The sequence below is a fragment of the Stenella coeruleoalba genome (assembly GCF_951394435.1).
Source record: "Stenella coeruleoalba genome assembly, chromosome: 14".
NCBI lineage: Eukaryota > Metazoa > Chordata > Mammalia > Artiodactyla > Delphinidae > Stenella > Stenella coeruleoalba.
In genome coordinates, this window is record NC_137160.1 from 26,605,384 (window position 1) to 26,624,601 (window position 19,218).

General features: G+C 42.7%; 1 protein-coding gene across 7 annotated transcripts in view; it reads right to left on the reverse strand.

Annotated features, from left to right (window-relative positions):
- Positions 1 to 19,218, reverse strand: part of KATNAL2 (katanin catalytic subunit A1 like 2) — a gene marked incomplete at its 5' end in the record, with an annotated part of 90,860 nt that overhangs the window by 34,469 nt on the left and 37,173 nt on the right. For 5 of the 7 annotated variants that reach the window (XM_079941830.1, XM_079941835.1, XM_079941831.1 and 2 more), the window contains 3 exons: positions 876 to 993; positions 4,704 to 4,746; positions 6,055 to 6,221. The exons of 1 other annotated variant lie outside the window; for it this stretch is intronic. In XM_079941830.1, coding sequence (XP_079797956.1) covers positions 876 to 993; positions 4,704 to 4,746; positions 6,055 to 6,221 — 328 coding nt within the window. Of the gene's footprint in view, positions 1 to 875; positions 994 to 4,703; positions 4,747 to 6,054; positions 6,222 to 8,623; positions 8,672 to 19,218 lie in introns of those variants that run through there. One more of the 7 variants, XM_079941833.1, reaches the window with a different exon arrangement.

Below are 19,218 nucleotides of genomic sequence, written 5' to 3' on the forward strand. Positions count from 1 at the left end.
CATGCCCACTCACTGGCCTGTCTTTTCTCCTCGGACCAGAGGTATTTGTGGGCAGGGGCGGCTGAGTTTGGAGATGCAACATAGTCGACAGTTAGCCAGCCTCCTGTGGGATTCATCCTGCCCCCCTTCACCTCCCCTCCCCCTGAGCCAGTTTGCAATGGCCAGGACTACACAACCTCCTTGCAGGTGAGAGATGCCTTTTGACCAACTGAGTTTTGTGATGATGCCTTTCTATCCCACCAGACCGCTTTGACATGCATTCTTTCATTCCTCTTCACCATTTCCATTAGTTCTCTTTCCTTTGAAACCTGGTATGTTTTGTCCTAAACCAGAAGGTTCTTGGCAAGGATTTCACCCGCCTGCTGGGCTCTCTCCTCTTGCTACCCATCTCTTTCCCCAGAAAGTCCAGTGTGGAGGTCTGGGGTGGTGACCCACCATGTGCGCCTTGGAGAAACCCAGCAGGAGACTGTGAGGCCCAGCCACACCCAAGACTACACTGGCCTACACTTCGGACCCCAGGGACACGCTTCAGGACAGGTAGAGCTGGCACCTACGGTTTCCTCAAGCGGGAGGATTGTGCTTCGTGAGGACCAGGCCCTCCTGCTCTGACTGGGCCTAGGACTCACCCCTCAAGGCCTGTCACCCAGGACTCAGACCAACGGAAAGCTTGTGGGGAGGAAGGAGTCCTCCTTCCAAGTGAAGAAACGTTAGGAAGCCCGGGGATCTGCCCGTCCTTTTAACCCAGTGTGCTGGAAGAAAATCTACAATTTAACAAAATCAAATTGTGCTCAATAAACAAATAAATGTGACTTTTTTCTTGGGGCTGTTTCTCAGCCACCTGCAATTTTACCAACGTCAAGTAAAGCCGGCCCGACCTCTTTAGGATGCTCCCTGTGGAGGGGCTTGGCGCCCCCTGGCTTCCCCACCATGGTTTTGGACCGTGGCCTCTGCTGGCTGATCTTGGGAAGGTTTTGACAACTGTCGCTCGTCACTCTAGAGGAGGGAACAAAGACCATGGTGGAAGTCCTTTTAACTGAATTTGAGGCAGCTAAACACCTTGCATAGTGCATTTAAAGAGAGTTCTGGAAAGATCTGCAGATGCAAGTCTGTCTGCACCGTCCTCCCACTCTGCCCAGCCCGGCCCTGTCCCTCTTCAGTCTATCCAGGTTCCTCCAAGACTGGGCTAGAGGGTCCACTTCCTCCTGGAGGTCCCTGACACCCTCTCTTCATTTCCCCTTCACACCACGTGGCTTCTACAGATAGCTTTCTATCCCTAAGAACACACTGCTCTACAAGCATTCCTCCGATGTTTCTTCCCACCTTCCTTTAACAACAGTACTCAGACCAGGGGAAGGGTGCGGGGCAGGAAGGGGTCCTCCTGCTGAAATTAAGAAACATTAGGAAGTCCTGGGCATCTGTCCGTCATCTCAATCCATCGTGCTGGGTGCACCCTGCCTACTGCCTTTCAAGCCACGCACAGCCAGCATCAAAAGTGGCTTGTGGAAGGGAGGCAAAGTTCCCTCATCTCTGCTGTCACAGATCATTCACACTTGCAGAACAAATTTTCACCAAATATTGTTCACTTGAGGCAAAATGAACTGATGGGGCTGGAAGTCCCAGTGGTAGCTAACTCTGGTGGAGACGGGGAGCCTTGCCTGCAAGGAGGCCCGCCCCGGGGGTGGGACTTGTGGTGGTTCAAATAGTATGCATGCATTTGACTGTGTTTATGTCATACATCAATTCAAAGGTAAAATAAACCTGTCACTATGTCCGCATAAGTAGACATGGAATATTTTCAGGTAGGCGACGATATCCAGAGAGAGGCAGGGTGTGCTCGCGGGGCAGAACATGAGCTCCCCCACGGAAAGTTGTTTGGTTCTCGTCCCTCACGTGAGGAGCGTTTACAGGACGTTCGCTATAAGTATTTCTCCCCATGTTCTAAGTGGTCTCACAGAGCTGCTATTTCAACCTCATTTTTTTGTAGGAAAGAAAAAGTTGCTGGTGTCTAATATAAACGCGTAGGTATTTGGCCAGCAAGATCACCCACGCCAATACCACACCAGTGTCCGCTCGTGGTGATCCCAGTGTTGGGCCCTCTGGGGTGAGTGTCATAAGACGTGGACAACTGGCGGTTTCTCAGGGCATTTGTCTTTCATCTGTAACCAAGGAACAAGAATGTCTGTCCCTTAGGCATTTTGCTGGCACAAAAATCAACCATCTATGAAATGAGTGCCAAGCATTGTACAAGTACAAACCCTATGAGTAGCATTGGTTTAAATGAAGTAAGGAGACATATATATATATACACATACACACATATACATGTATATACGTGATACATATATATAAAACGTGCCTAAACATCCTTGTGAGGCTGGCGAAGAACCGGGAGCCATTTTCCCACTTTGATTTCCCATTGGAGGTTAACTGATTCACAGATTTGCTTTGACATGACCAAAGACATGTGCACTAATGTACAAGCAATGCAATTCATTTCCAATCAGCTCTAAGGATTGTAAAATTCTTCTGGATATGAAACCAAATTCACCCTGCTTTAACTTTAGTCACCAGTCCTTGGTGTGCCCTATGGAATTCTGCAAAGAAGGCCTAATCTCTCTTTAGAAAGTGAAGACTGCCACCGTGTTGTTCTAGGTGCCCACCCCCACCCCAAGTCTTCTGTTCTTCAAGCTAAACACCTCCAGTTGCTCCAAGCACTCCTAAGGTTACCTGGCTCCCAGAGTCGTCCTCATCCTGGTCATCTTCCCTTTGTCCACTGTCACCTGACTGGAATAGAGCCACTTCCTACTTTTTGGACGCTGTGTTTCTATTGATGAGGCCCGAGACCACATTAGCAATCACAGCGTACTGTCGACTCACACTGCATCTTCTGTCACTCAGATTTCTAGGTCTCAGATTTTGTAATAATGGAGCTATTTGTTGTGAATCTTTGATTAGATCTTAAACATTATTTCATTACAGTTCATCTTGCTATTTTGGACCCGTCTCCTAATTTGTCCAGATCTTTTGGCATCCTAATTCTGTCATTCGTCACACAAGGTAACCTTTCCTCCTTTGGGTCATCTGCAAATCTGTAAAGTCGGAGCTTGCTCTCTGGTGTGAGATGCAGGAATTAGGAAAAAGCACTTTCATTTGTTAATAACCAGTCTCATGACACAACCTCTCACTTCAATAACTATTTTAAGTAGAAAATTATACACAAACACCATGCATCACTTTTCTAGTTATACTTCCTGATGCCAACCATTTGCCATCCAACCTCGATGGTTGCCATGTACAAACAGCTACCCAGAGAGGGGCTGAAGAAGCCCCCAGCTGTCCGATGCCACCATGCTCCAGCCCTAAAGGGAGGCAAAGGGCTCCAGGGACATTCACTCACAGAACGTTCTGCCAGGTAAGGAATGCTGAGGAAGTTCCAGACATGAATGTGTGGCTGAAAAGCAATCAGAATCCAAATGCGCTCCAAAGCTGCCTCTTAAAATGCTGCTGTTTCTGTTCCCAAGTAGTTATCATTTATTACCAGAGTCTGACTAGCTTTATGGAAACCATAAATAAAAGAAGAACACTTTGGTCAAAACAGTAAACCTATTCCTAAAGAATCGCACAAAGCAAAGGGAGCCTCAGGCTGAGTATCACAGTGAGTATCATCAGGAAGCAGGCTCGGGCTCCAGGGCTCTTCTACAAGCGATGTCAAACACCTTCGCTCATAAAAGGTGAGGTGTCTCAGTCCCTTCCTTCTTAGGCTGCAGACAAGGGACTGGAGTCACAGAGCAGAGAGCCTAGTGGGATTCGCGGAATTCACAACACTTCTTGATGGCCTAATGAGTTGCTTATTATGATCACAATCTAAGTTTACTCCTTTCAATTGCATTCTAAGATTTTAAAAAATGTTGTTCACTGCCTGAGTGGTTGTGTGGCCCCTGCCAGAAGCCCACTTCCACCTTCCCCTGAGGTCTGGGCTTTATTGTAATACCACAGGCCTTGATGCCCCAAAGCTGTGCCGTCCGGGGCATTTCTGAACAGGCTCCGACGACAGGGGTGTGGTCTGGAGTGAAGAGAGGAATGGGATGGACACTGAGGCAAGACTGGGGGCCTGTGTCAACCCAGGATGGTCAAGAGACAGAGGGGCTCTAATCAGATACCCCAAGTGCCAGATCAGACTTGGATTTGAGAAGCTGGAGAAAGAAATATAAGGGGAGCATGAGAAAAGGAGAGGAAAAGATAGATCTGATTCCCTTCAGACAGTCAGGACATGTGATCTGGAGTGCACAAAGAAATGACAGGTACGACATGAAAAGGGAAAATTATATTTCTTGGGTGCTTACTATGTGGCAGGAACTCACTATGTGTCAGGCTCCTGCTCCAAGCTTGTAAGTGGCAGAGCTGGGAGCTGAACATGGGTCTTTTAATCTCTGAGGTCCATACTTTTCATACCACCCAGCCTAGAAAGACAGAGCATCAGTGCACACAATTCTTTGTAGTAAAACCAGAGAACCAACAGACATTGGTCCATGTCCTGAACATCTGTAACATGAGGGGAACCCGTGGCTGGGTCCACCAAGGTCACAGGACCAGTCTGGTATTGCTGGTAGGCAGACATGGAGCTGCACTAGAGAATCTTCTGGAAACAGATCCCACAAACTCCTAGAGTTGAGTTGGTCAAGATGAATTACTATTTACTTTACCTTCTGGTCTTCCCTCCACTTCTTTGTGGTAAATTATTTTCTGCTGTGGCAAAACAAATATTGGGAGGAAAAGGAAAGATTTAATTTTTAAGAGAAAGCGATTTTTCAGGTATGTTTTTCCTTTTACATTGTTCTTAAAATTTGTGCTACATCCATAAACTCTAAGCTATTGTCATCCAGAGAGGAGTGGAATTACCTACCGGCGAAGAGAAAGAAGCCCATGCTTCCCAAGCATTTCCACACAAGGACCCCAAAGACCTCAGATATTAAACATGTTCGAGAACACAGACTCAGTGGCACCTCCAATGTGGGCTAGCTTTATAGTTACCATTTTATTAAGTTTTCATGAACTTGACACCATTTTGCTGTGGTCCCTGGGACACCAGGATGACTGCATGAGCCTGGCAGGGAACACTTACCAGTCTATTCTGCCTGTTTACCTTAAAAAAAAAGACATTGTGTCCAATATCCCAGGAGAGTGTGGTTCCAAGCTAGAACTAGCATTCTAGATATCAGATCATGTCAATAACAGTCCTGGCGGCCCAGTGGTTAGGAGTCAGTGCATTTTCTGCCAAAACCCAGATCCAACAACCAGCCAAGGATGTGGAGCTTTGAACCCTGCATTGGAAGGGAGCTCAGATAAAACACCACCCTCTCAGAACACCTCCAGCTCTGAGATTCAGTGCTGGCTAATTTTAATTGATATTCCTCTTGGTTTCCTGGTCCCCACATGAAATGTTAAAGTCTGTGGCTTAACAAGTGCCTTGTAAACAGGACAATGATCTCCCTTGGTTTATAATTACTTTCCCCACTTATAGACTTCTAAGTCAATGTCACTACAAAACACAGGACCCTAACTTTAGATCTTTCCTCCAGCCAGCCTCCTTGACTGTTAACCTATACTGGGTCTTTGCATTATATTGATCATTATCTGGATTGATGGCTTCCAAAAGCATTTCATTATCTATACATGAGCTATTAGCCTCACCAATACTCATTTTCATGTTATTTTCAAGATGGATAATAGGTCTTCCCAACAAGAAAAAAGTCTTCTGTCACTTATTGTCTTCCAACAGCTCTTTTCATCTCTAAAGAAACGAAAGTAATGCTGGTCTTCTAAAAAGTACCTGTGACACACTGGGGTTTTGCTTTCACTGCCCTAAATCATACAGTCCTCAAACAAATGCCAAAGTGACAAAAGGGACATCAATGTCCAGATGTCATGTTTAAATTGTCTGCACTGGATCTAAGAGAGGCTACACAATCCTTCTGGTCTATTCCTTCAGTGTAGGGTGGGGGACATCATCTATCTGGAAATAAAATGAGGAAGAAACACGAAACGTAAAGATACCTGTGTCTGATGCCTTTTTGACAATTTTGGGGTATTTCTGAAATTTTATAAAATAATAGCTCTCATATTCCATCAAAATAGTTTCAAGATCAACGTTGTCACAAACTTCAAAACGTCGTAACCCCAGTTTAGTTTCTTGCTCCAAAGCATTGGCTGCATCAATATATCTGGCCATTTCACAGGAGAAAGAAAAAATTAACTCTAGGTAAAAAGAATGAAGGCAAACAGGCATCATAAGTCCAAGGAGACTCAATACAAATAGTAAGCTTATATTAAAGAGTACATCAAATGAAAACTAGAATACATGGGGTTTGCCTATAGAGAAAGAAGCCCCACATAGGTTAAGTATATACAAATATTGTCTTTCAAAACATTTTGTAAGTACTTAAAAGTCAAATAACTAAATCAACTAAGAAAATGTCTTGTAATTTACTTTTACTCATTTTTAGCCAAAGATGATTATTTGCCCAACTTGATTACTTCTTTATTTACCAGTATTCATTTTAGGTCACATTTGACAATTGATAAAACCCCAATTCAACCCCAACAGGCAAGATTTGCCATCACTGAGGCAACTCAAAAGAATATGTCATGTGCTCTAAAGGGAATTCCAAAAATATGTTGATCAATATCACCGAGGAAATTTAGTATAAGAAGACGTCATCTACTTGGATGTACTGTATTTCTGATAATTTCTTCATCAGTCACAGATTATACTACCAGGTGCCTCTGCATGCATGTAGTGTCATCACCATGGGTGTCTCACTCGTTTTTAACGTGGTCAGTTGTAAGGCCATCTGACTTAAGTGGTCTTAGCAATGAAGGCAAGCTCCTTGTCTCACAATCCTCTGAAAGTGGAAAAACTCTCTGGTTTTAATCTGAGTCCCTAACTTCTTTTAAAACCAAAAATTCTCTCCTGAAAACTGTGCAATATGCACAAATTAGCATACAATTCCAGGCGCTCATCCGAGGACCTCAGATTAAAAATTCTCATTGCAGTTAGAGTTCCTTCTCTTTGATTTCAAATCTGGGAAGGTAGAGGAGAAAACTCTTTTTTATTATGCTTCCTTCCCTGTCCCAGATTCAGATCAGTTAGAAGACTGGACTTCCTTGAAAGAGGTTGCCGTGGCTATTTCCAATGACCTTGCTAATTTTAAAGAATTTGCAAACATCAATTGACTGTAGTCTGTCAGCTTCTATACTTATTAATGGCTCACCACGCTTCTACCCAATGTCTTAATCACCATTTTACAGAGAGAAAAACTAAATACATTTTTATTAATAATTTTTGTTTAGTATGATGTAATACATGTTCATTTAAAAAAACACTAGAAAATACAGATGAGTCAAAAGAACATTCCACTACTCAGAGATAATGACTGTTAACATTTTCTCTCTTTCCAAACATTTTTTAAATGATTAAAAACACATATACTTACATATATGCACTTGTTTAAAAAAAAAAAAAAAGATGGGAACCTACACTATAGATTGCTTGTATATATAAAGATTGTTTTTATTGTCAGCAATATAAAGATTGCTGACATCACATTACATTCTGAACTCTTCCCAGGATCATAGGGGGTTTTTTTGTTCTTTTGGGGGCGAGTCTTTTTTTTTTTTAACATCTTTATTGGAGTATAACTGCTTTACAATGGTGTGTTAGTTTCTGCTTTATAACAAAGTGAATCAGTTATACATATACATATATCCCCATATCTCTTCCCTCTTGCGTCTCCCTCCCGATCATAGGGTTTTGACTTAAACAAAAATTGTAAGAATACATGATGAGGGGCAGAGTCAAGATGGCGTATTAGGAGGATTTGGAATTCGCGTCTCCTCACAACTAGGGTACCTACCAGGCACCGGAGGGGAACCATGGACACCTAAGGGGACGGGAGGTACCCCCAGCGGCCGGGTAGGACGTGGGTCGTGGGGGGAGTGCAGGGGGAGAAGTGGAGGCGGGACGGGAGTGGCGCCCGAGGGGCGGCTGGGGGAGGGGAAGGGATCCCACGCCCAAAGGGGGAAACTGGGGAACACTGGGAGGGCAGAGGATCCAAAGGGAGCGTGGCCAGGTTTCCCCTGCCCACTTAGGCCCTCAGGAACCTGCTGAGATCCCAGGCCTGATACTCTGCCCACCTAGGCCCCCTCCAGCCACGCGGGTCCTGAGGGAGTGGGAGGGAGGGAAGGGGGAGCAAAAGTAAAGGCCAGACCTCCGGGACCAGCATCCCTGAGGGGTGGCTGGGGGAGAGGAGGAGTTCCTACACCCAGCGGGACCCACCCACAGTTAGGGGTCCAGTGGCGACGGGAGAGACCCTGAGGGAGATGGTGGGGGAGGGGCATGAAGGAATGGAAGGGAACGGGGCCAGCACTTTCCCTGTCCTCTTAGGCACCAGGGAGCCTCTTGGGCTCCCGGGCCTAATCCTCTGCCCTCGGAGCCTCCCTCCTGCTGTGCAGAGCCCAAGCCCCGCCCCTACACCCCCACACAGGGCCCCACCTCTACACTCGGAGACCCTCTCCAACGCTCTGGGCCTAAACCCCACACACACACCCTCACCCAGGGCCCTACCTTCAAACTCCGGAACTCCACACTCCAGAGACCCCCCTTTCTACATGCTGCCTCTCCCCTTCCGAGCAGGTCCTAAGCAGAGGCCCCGCCCCACGCTTGAACGTTGCCCCGCCTAGGCCCCACCCCCAAGGCCTTTTCTGGCTGCATGGGTCCTGAGCCTAGGCCCCGCCCCATGCTCAAACGTCACCTCCCACCTGCCTAGGTCCCGCCCCACCCTAAACCCCACCCCTGCCTAAATTCCACCCTGCCTAAACTCTGCCCCCATAGCCAAGGCTCTTTATTTTCCTTTTTTCCTCTTTTAGATTGGGGTTCTGTTTTACCTTGTTGATTCATTGTTGTTGATTCTTTTATATTTTTATTTTTCCTAATAAATCTTTTATTTTCCTAATTTTCTTTTATTCTTTATACTTTGTTATTGTTCTCTCCTTCTGGCTTGTCTCCCCCACCCTTTTTATTTTCTTTTTTCTGTTGTGGTTTTATTTTACCTTGTTGTACTTGTTTCAATTATAGTTTTATTTTTCCTAATATATATTTTATGTGTCTAATGTTATTTTGTTTTTTATTCTTTGATATTGTACTGCTTTTTTTCTTTCTTACTTTTTTTTTTCCATGCCGTGAAGCTTGCAGGATCTTGGTTCCCAGGCTGGTGGCTGGACCCAAGCTCCTGTGGTGGGAGCTCTGAGTCCAAACTGCTGGACTAACAGAGAACCTCAGACCCCAGGAAATATGAATCGGAGTGAGGCCTGCCAGAGGTCCTCATCTCAGCACCAAGACCCAGCTCTATCCAACTGAGTGCAAACTCCAGTGCTGGACATCTCAGGCCAAACAACCAGTAAGACAAGAATACAGCACTACCCAACAACAAAAACAAAAAACTGAAATGACAAAAAAATATGTTACAGACAGGGAGCGAGTTAAAAACCTACAAGACCAAATAAATGAAGACGAAATAGGCAAACTACCTGAAGAACAATTCAGAGTAATGATAGTATAGATGATCCAAAATCTCAGAAACAGAATGGAGAAAATACAAGAAACATTTAACAAGGATCTAGAAGAACTAAACAGCAAACAAACAGTGAGGAACAACACAATTACTGAAATTAAAAATATTCTAGGGCTTCCCTGGTGGCACAGTGGTTAAGAATCCGCCTGTCATTGCAGGGGACATGGGTTCGGGCCCTGGTCCTGGAAGATCCCACATGCTGCGGAGCAACTGAGCCCATGCACAACAACTACTGAGCCTGCGTTCTAGAGCCCGTGAGCCACAACTACTGAGCCTATGCCACAACTACTGAGCCTGCGTGCCACAACTACTGAACCTGCGCTCTAGAGCCCGTGCTCCACAACAAAAGAAGCCACCGCAATAAGATGCCCACACACTGCAACGAAGAGTAGCCCAGGCTCTCCGCAACTAGAGAAAGCCCACGCACAGCAAGGAATATCCAATGCAGCCAAAAATAAATAAATTAAATAAACAAATTAAAAATAAATACTCTGGAAGGAATCAACAGCAGAATAACTGGGGCAGAAGAATGGATAAGTGAGCTGGAAGATAAAATGGTGGAAATAACTGCAAGGGAGCAGAATAAAGAAAAAAGAATGAAAACAATTGAGGACAGTCTCAGAGACCTCTGAGACAACATTAAAAGCACCAACATTCGAATTATAGGGGTCCCAGAAGAAGAGAAAAAGAAAGGGTCTGAGAAAATATTTTAAGAGATTATAGTTGAAAACTTTCCTAACAAGGGAAAGGAAATAGTCAATCAAGTCCAGGAAGCACACACAGTCCCATATAGGATAAACCCAAAGAGAAACACACCGAGACACGTATTAACCAAACTATCAAAAATTAAATACAAAGAAAAAACACTCAAAGCAGCAAGGGAAAAGCAACAAAAAACATACAAGGGAATCTCCAGAAGGTTAACAGCCGATGTTTCAGCAGAAACTCTGCAAGCCAGAAGGGAGTGGCAGGACATATTTAAAGTGATGAAAGGGAAAAACCTACAACCAAGATTACTCTACCCAGCAAGGATCTCATTCAGATTTGATGGAGAAATTAAAACCTTTACAGACAAGCAAAAGTTAAGAGAATTCAGCACAACCAAACCAGCTTTACAACAAATGCTAAAGGAACTTCTCTAGGCAGGAAACACAAGAGAAGGAAAAGACCTACAAAAACAAACCAAAAACAATTAAAAAAATGGTAATTAGGAACATATATATCGATAATTACCTTAAATGTAAATGGATTAAATGCTCCAACCAAAAGACATAGACTGGCTAAACGGATACAAAAACAAGACCTCTATATATGCTGTCTACAAGAGACCCACTTCAGACCTAGGGACACATACAGTCTGAAAGTGAGGGGATAGAAAAAGATATTCCATGCAAACGGAAATCAAAAGAAAGCTGGAGCAGCAAGTCTCATATCAGACAAAATAGACTTTAAAATAAAGACTATTACAAGAGGCAAAGATGGACACTACATAATGATCAAGGGATCAATCCAGGAAGAAGATATAAAAATTGTAAATATTTATGCACCCAACGTAGGAGTACCCCAACACATAAGGCAAATGCTAACAACCATAAAAGAGGAAATTGACAGTAACACAATAATAGTAGGGGACTTTAACACCCCATTTTCACCAATGGACAGATCATCCAAAATGGAAATAAATAAGGAAACACAAGCTTTGCATGACACATTAAACAAGATGGACTTAATTGATATTTATAGGACATTCCATCCAAAAACAACAGAATACACTTTCTTCTCAAGTGCTCATGGAACATTCTCCAGGATAGACCACATCTTGGGTCACAAATCAAGCCTTCATAAATTTAAGAATATTGAAATCATATTAAGTATTTATTCTGACCACAACGCTATGAGACTAGTTATCAATTATAGGAAAAAAACCTGTAAAAAATACCAACACAAGAGGCTAAACAACATGCTACTAAATAACCAAGAGATCATTGAAGAAATCAAAGAGGAGATCAAAAAATACCCAGAAACAAATGGCTATGAAAACACGACAACTCAAAACCTATGGGATGCAGCAAAAGCAGTTCTAACAGGGAAGTTTATAGCAATACAACCCTACCTCAAAAAACAAGAAAAACCTCAAATAAACAACCTAACCTTACACCTAAAGCAATTAGAGAAAGAAAAACAAAAAAACCCCAAAGTTAGCAGAAGGAAAGAAATCATAAAGATCAGAACTAAATGAAAAAGAAATGAAAGAAACGATAGCAAAGATCAATAAAACTAAAAGCTGGTTCTTTGAGAAGATAAACAAAATTGATACACCATTAGCCAGAATCATCAAGAAAAAAGGGAGAAGACTCCAATCAATAGAATTAGAAATGAAAAAGGAGAAGTAACAACTGACACTGCAGAAATACAAAGGATCAGGAGAGATTACTATAAGCAACTATATGCCAATAAAATGGACAACCTGGAAGAAATGGACAAATTCTTAGAAAAGCATAACCTCCCGAGACTGAACCAGGAAGAAATAGAAAATATAAACAGACCAATCACATGCACTGAAATTGAAACTGTGATTAAAAATTTTCCACAAACAAAAGCCCAGGACCAGATGGCTTCACAGGCGAATTCTATCAAACATTTAGAAAAGAGCTAACACCTATCCTTCTCAAACTCTTCCAAAATATAGCAGAGGGAGGAACACTCCCAAACTCATTCTACGAGGCCACCATCACCCTGATACCAAAACCAGACAAAGATGTCACAAAGAAAGAAAACTACAGGCCAATATCTCTGATGAACATAGATGCAAAAATCCTCAACAAAGTACTAGCAAACAGAATCCAACAGCACATTAAAAGGATCATACACCATGATCAAGTGGGGTTTATCCCAGGAATGCAAGGATTCTTCAATATACGCAAATCAATCAATGTGATACACCATATTAACAAACTGAAGGATAAAAACCATATGATAATCTCAACAGATGCAGAAAAGCTTTTGACAAAATTCAACACCCATTTATGATAAAAAGTCTCCAGAAAGTAGGCATAGAGGGAACTTACCTCAGCATAATAAAGGCCATATATGACAAACCTACAGCCAACATCATTCTCAATAATGAAAAACTGAAACCATTTCCTCTAAAATCTGGAAAAAGACAAGGTTACCCACTCACATCACTATTATTCAACATCGTTTTGGAAGTTTTAGCCACAGCAACCAGAGAAGAAAAAGAAATAAAAGGAATCCAAATTGGAAAACAAGAAGTAAAACTGTCACTGTTTGCAGATGACATGGTACTATATATACATAGAGAATCCTAAAGATGCTATCAGAAAACTACTAGAGCTAATCAATAAATTTGGTAAAGTAGCAGGATACAAAATCCACAGAAATCTCTTGCATTCCTATACATTAAAGATGAAAAATCTGAAAGAGACATTAAGGAAACACTCCCATTTACCACTGCGACAAAAAGAATTAAATACCTAGGAATAAACCTACCTAAGGAGACAAAAGACCTCTATGCAGAACTATAAGACACTGTTGAAAAAAGTTAAAGATGATACAAACAGATGGAGAGATATACCATGTTCTGGGATTGGAAGAATCAACATTGTGAAAATGACTCTACTACCCAAAGCAATCTACAGATTCAATGCAATTCCTATCAAACTACCAATGGCATTTTTCACAGAAGTAGAACAAAAAATTTCACAATTTGTATGGAAACACAAAAGACCCTGAATAGTCAAAGCAATCTTGAGAAAGAAAAATGGAACTGGAGGAATCAGGCTCCCTGACTTCAGACTATACTACAAAGCTACAGTAATCAAGACAGTATGGTACTGGCACAAAAACAGAAAGATAGATCAATGGAACAGGATAGAAAGCCCAGAGATAAACCCAGGCACATATGGTCACCTTATCTTTGATAAAGGAGGCAAGAATATACAATGGAGAAAAGACAGCCTCTTCAATAAGTAGTGCTGGGAAAACTGGACAGCTACATGGAAAAGAATGAAATTAGAGCACTCCCTAACACCATACACAAAAATAAACTCAAAATGGATTAAAGACCTAAATGTATGGCCAGACATTATAAAATTCTTAGAGCAAAACATAGGAGGAACACTCTATGACATAAATCACAGCAAGATCCTGTTTGACCCACCTCCTAGAGAAATGGAAATAAAAACAAAAATAAACAAATGGGACCTAATGAAACATAAAAGCTTTTGCACAGCAAAGGAAACTATAAACAAGATGAAAAGACAACCCTCAGAATGGGAGAAAATATTTGCAAATGAAGCAACTGACAGAGGATTACTCTCCAAAATATAAAAGCAGTTCATGCAGCTCAATATCAAAAAAAACAAACAACCCAATCCAAAAATGGGCAGAAGACCTAAACAGACATTTCTCCAAAGAAGACATACAGATTGCCAACAAACACATGAAAGGATGCTCAACATCACTAATCATTAGAGAAATGCAAATCAAAACTACAATGAGGTATCACCTCACACTGGTCAGAATGGCCATCATCAAAAAATCTACAAACAATCAATTCTGGAGAGGGTGTGGAGAAAAGGGAACCCTCTTGCACTGTTGATGGGAATGTGAATTGATACATCCACTATGGAGAACACTATGGAGGTTCCTTAAAAAACTAAAAATAGAAGTACTATATGACCCAGCAATCCCACTACTGGGCATATACCCTGAGAAAACCATAATTCAAAAAGAGTCATGTACCACAACATGCATTGCAGCACTATTTACAATAGCCAGAACATGGAAGCAAGCTAAGTGTCCATTGACAGATGAATGGATAAAGAAGATGTGACACATATATACAGTGGAATATTACTCAGCCATAAAAAGGAACAAAATTGAGTTATTTGTAGTGAGGTAGATGGACCTAGAGTCTGTCATACAGAGTGAAGTAAGTTGGAAAGAGAAGAACAAATACTGTATGGTAACACAGATACATGGAATCTAAAAAAAAAAGGTTCTGATGAACCTATTGGCAGGACAGGAATAAAGACACAGACGTAGAGAATGGACTTGAGGACATGGGGAGGGGGAAGGGTAAGCTGGGACGAAGTGAAAGAGTAACACTGACATATATACATTACTACATATAAAATAGATAGCTAGTGGGAAGCAGCTGCATAGCACAGGGAGATCAGCTCAGTGCTTTGTGACCACCTAGAGGGGTGGGATAAGGAGGGTGGGAGGAAGACTCGAGAGGGAGGGGATATGGGGGATATACCTATGCATTTGGCTGATTCACTTTGTTATACAGCAGAAACTAACACAACATTGTAAAGCAATTATACTCCAATAGAGATGTGTAAAAAAAAGAAATAGATGATGGCAGGCCCCATATTTCCTAAATTAACTGATCAGGGGAACAGAAGTGCTTCTGTGTTCCTATTCCACTGTTTGGACTTGAATGAGGTCTGAACTTAATAGGGTTGGCAGGAGGAACCACTGGAAATTCTTAACCAACAGAGTGACAGGACAAGACTTCAAAAAGAGGCATAAGCAGTAAAGAGAAAGACAGAGTAGGAGAGACAGGGAGGCTGTTAAGAGGGACTTAGGCCAGAGGAGATGCATGTGCAGACCTAGAAGAACCTGTAGCCATGATCCTCCACTGTCTGATCTCACTAACTCTCCCTCATGCATTTGAACTCTGCTCTTTCTGTTTCCCTAGTGGTTCCACTTACGCCCTGCCCCTTCTTTCTCTGTGCCCCTGCTTAGAATGTCCTTGTCCATCCCATCTGTCTATCCATATTCTACACATTTTTCAAGACCAGCTCACATCGCCTTCCCTACAAAGCTTTCCCTGATTGTTTATTCCAATACACAATAATCTGTCCTCTTTGTGAATTCTCAGTTTTTCGTTAAAGGCAGGTCTACTTTTCTGAAACTGATATGTCCTTAAAAATACCTATAGTTTACTTTTCATCTTGATAATCCACTGGTGAGTCCCTTTCCCAGCAGGTCTCAGGAAAATGATCAACTCTAGTATAATTTTCATCGTTTCTAGATTCAAGAGGCCATCTTGTGGCAAAAAGGGTAAATGCATGCTTTGCAAATAGGAAACTCTTGAGGCCATAATAGCACCTGCAGGAGAAGGGAAATCTATCTGACTTTTGTCTTTTTGTTTTTACAGTTCTCCTTTCTGATACAGTTTCTGAAATACAGAATACATTACAATAAAAATCAAGAATTATCTGTGTAAACGACTGAGTCGCTTTCTAATTATTCTACCCATCTACCTGCTAGTAAGTTCTTTAATGGCTGTTCAAATAACATTTGCCAAACATCTATTAATACAATGCTCACAAGGTTGGGGTCTTGTAAGGTGAGTTCAGGTTTTAAAAGGGTCAATTAATCTATGAAGGCAGCATTTCTCAGAGTGTTCCATGGAAAACTAGTCCCTAAAGTTGGTCTGAGGAAAAAAAAGGGTTCCTTGGCCAAATTGGTTTGCAAAGCCCTGAATACTGTGACTTTAGCACAGATATTCCCATTGCACATTAATAAGTCAGAGGATCTGAGAAGTCCTGAAATAAGAGAACCTGTTTAACCCGGTTTATCCCAATGTTTGCCAAGCTTACTTGACCATAAAGCTCTTTTAAAGTTACATCAATTGGGCTTCCCTGGTGGTGCAGTGGTTAAGAATCTGCCTGCCAATGCAGGGACACGGGTTTGAGCCCTGGTCCGGGAAGATCCCACATGCCGTGGAGCAACTAAGCCTGTGCACCACAACTACTGAACCTGCGCTCTAGAGCCCGTGAGACACAACTAATGAGCCCGTGAGACACAACTACTGAGCCCGTGTGCCACAACTACTGAAGCCCGCGTGCCTAGAGCCCGTGCTCTGCAACAAGAGAAGCCACCGCAATGAGAAGCCCACGTACCGCAACGAAGAGTAGCCTACACTCACTGCAATTAGAGAAAGTCCGTGCGCAGCAACAAAGACCCAACGCAGCCAAAAATAAATAAAATAAATAAATTTATAAAATAAATAAAATAAAGTTACATCAATTAACATTCTGCAGAACGATTGTTTCAGTGTTCCACGCACTTAGAAAACACTGCCTTGAGGTAATTTAGCTCAGGGTTTTTTGAATGGAGCTGAGATTTTATCAAAAGATAACGTAAAATGTGCCAAACCCACATTCCCACTGCTTCAAGTCCTTTGCTGAACCAGGTTGGGTATTAAAAGAATAAAATCCAACTCCTACCTCCTCCATAGTAAAAATAGCAAAGACTCATATACGCTTACTTTGTGCCAGGCACTATTCTAAGCATGTCACATATTTAATCCTCATAATAATAACATCTGCATGACACTTAAATACTATCTTCCATTACTCCATTTTACAAGCAAGGTAACTGAGGAACAAAGAGGATAAGTAACTTGCCCGAGGTCGCTGGTTAGCAAAGAGTAGAGTGGGCATTTGAACCAAGGCAGGTTGGCTCCTGAGTCTGTGTTCTTACCCAGGAAGCCCCCCTACCACACCAACCCGCCAGCCCTTGTCTTAGAGCAAACACTCAGCTCCATGCTGCCCTTGGAATTGCTTTCCATGGATGGTGAACAGTGTGGAGCAACTTCAGGAACACTCTCATATTCCAGATGGGGGAAAAAAGGCACAGACAGGACCAAAGTCAGCCTTTCTCTACTCGGGCTCTCACTTCCACCCCCTTGCTGTGTGTGGACACAGAGATTTAGCAGTTGAGCATCACCTGATTGGCCTGCCTGCCAACCATGGGGGGTGGAGAGGGACTCATTTCTCTGGTCTGAGACTGGTGGTGATGTGGAAAGAATGAGCCATTTTCTCAATAAAATTTAAATCCCCAACACCAAAAAGAGAACTGTCTGATAAAACCGTTTCAAAGTAAGTGGACTGAGAAACGTTTTTGTGTTAAAGATGATACAATTCATCATATTTACCCTGAGAAAAGGGCCATTTCCAAAATTGTGATGTTAAGGTATTATGAAAAAGGCCACATTTTGTAATTGAAGATCTTACATGGTCAGTCCAGGGGAGAAAATAAATCAGATTACTCAATAACAAAGTTTGTTCAGAAGTGCAGTGTTATAATTGGTCACCAAAATGCAGTGCCTCTGAAATTTTGGCAAAAAAATTCAAATCCTTCAATGACTTAGATAATAAAAGAATGCTTAAGTACAGTTGCAGTGATTTCATTTTCTGACTTTAAAAAGCCATCACTTTTTTAAAAACTCATAAAATATGCCCCACACACATTCTGATTTTCCTGAGGTGACCCTCAAACAAAACTAAATCTTCCACACTGGAGCAGAGGAATTGGACCCTGAAGACTCTTGGGGTGAGACAGCCTCAAAAGCGCCCCCACCTAGCGCCAGGAGACTTCTGGTAAGTTCCTAGACTCCTCTGAGCCTCGATTTCTTCAAATGGGGACCCTAATACTACTTCCCTTAAAATTTAACAGAAAAAATTCCTCAAGGTCCCTAGAACGGTCATTCCCCTCAAGAAGGCACTAGACTCATTTAAAACAGCTGTTGCTGGCACAGCTCAAGAAACAAGGATCAACTCCTCACTCTCATCCCAGCTGCCTCCTACCCTCCCGCCCTCATCAGCTTTCCTTCCTACCTCAGCACTAGGGTTGCTAGATTCTCAAATGTGGCTTTTAGTTACGGTAGCTCTCCTAGTGCACTGATAGCTACCATGTTTATCAGAGGAAAAGATGCTCTTTCGAACTTTTGGGAAAATACAGCAGCTGGTTGGTTCCTCCCGCTCTAAGGCAGGGTTTCTCCGTCTTGGCGTGATTGACATTTGGGGCTGTCCTGCGCATATGAAGGACGTTTAGCAGCATCCTGGTCTCCTCCCACTAGATGCCAGTGTGCTGCCCGGGAGGTCTCCAGACATTGCCACATGTCCTCTGAGGGGTTCTCCAGGTTGAGAACCACTGCTCTGACTTGAAAGTTTTGAGCCCGAACCCTGAAACCTGAATATTTTCTTCCTGGCTGAAAACTGAAATGAAAGGAAACTCTAAAGAGTAGCCTTCGGATACTTGGTGGTCTCTCTCCCTCTCGCAACTCCCAGCATATCAGCAGCCTTCATGTAAGTGCTCGCACATGAGGTAGGTGGCCAAACTCAAATGATTCCAGATTTCCTCCCCCTGCCAGCTATAGAATGGGCATCGCACAGGAAAGAGATCTGAGCACAGGTCGTCCAGGGAAATGCAATACTTTTATTCCGAGAGAAGGAAAACTGAGAAGAAAGAATGTTATCTTTATGTACATTAGCCAGCAAGCAGTGGGACCCTGGAAGCCGTCTTTGAATGGCCTACACTATCTTCAAACCTGAATGGGACAGGGAAAGTATCCCATGAACTGGGTAGCTTTGTTAATGAAGTTTTCAAATGCATAACGTGAAAAATATCTAGGTAAATGAGACAATAAAAGTATGTGTCTTGGGGCTTCCCTGGTGGTGCAGTGGTTGAGAGTCCGCCTGCCGATGCAGGGGACATGAGTTTGTGCCCCGGTCCGGGAAGATCCCACATGCCGTGGAGCGGCTGGGCC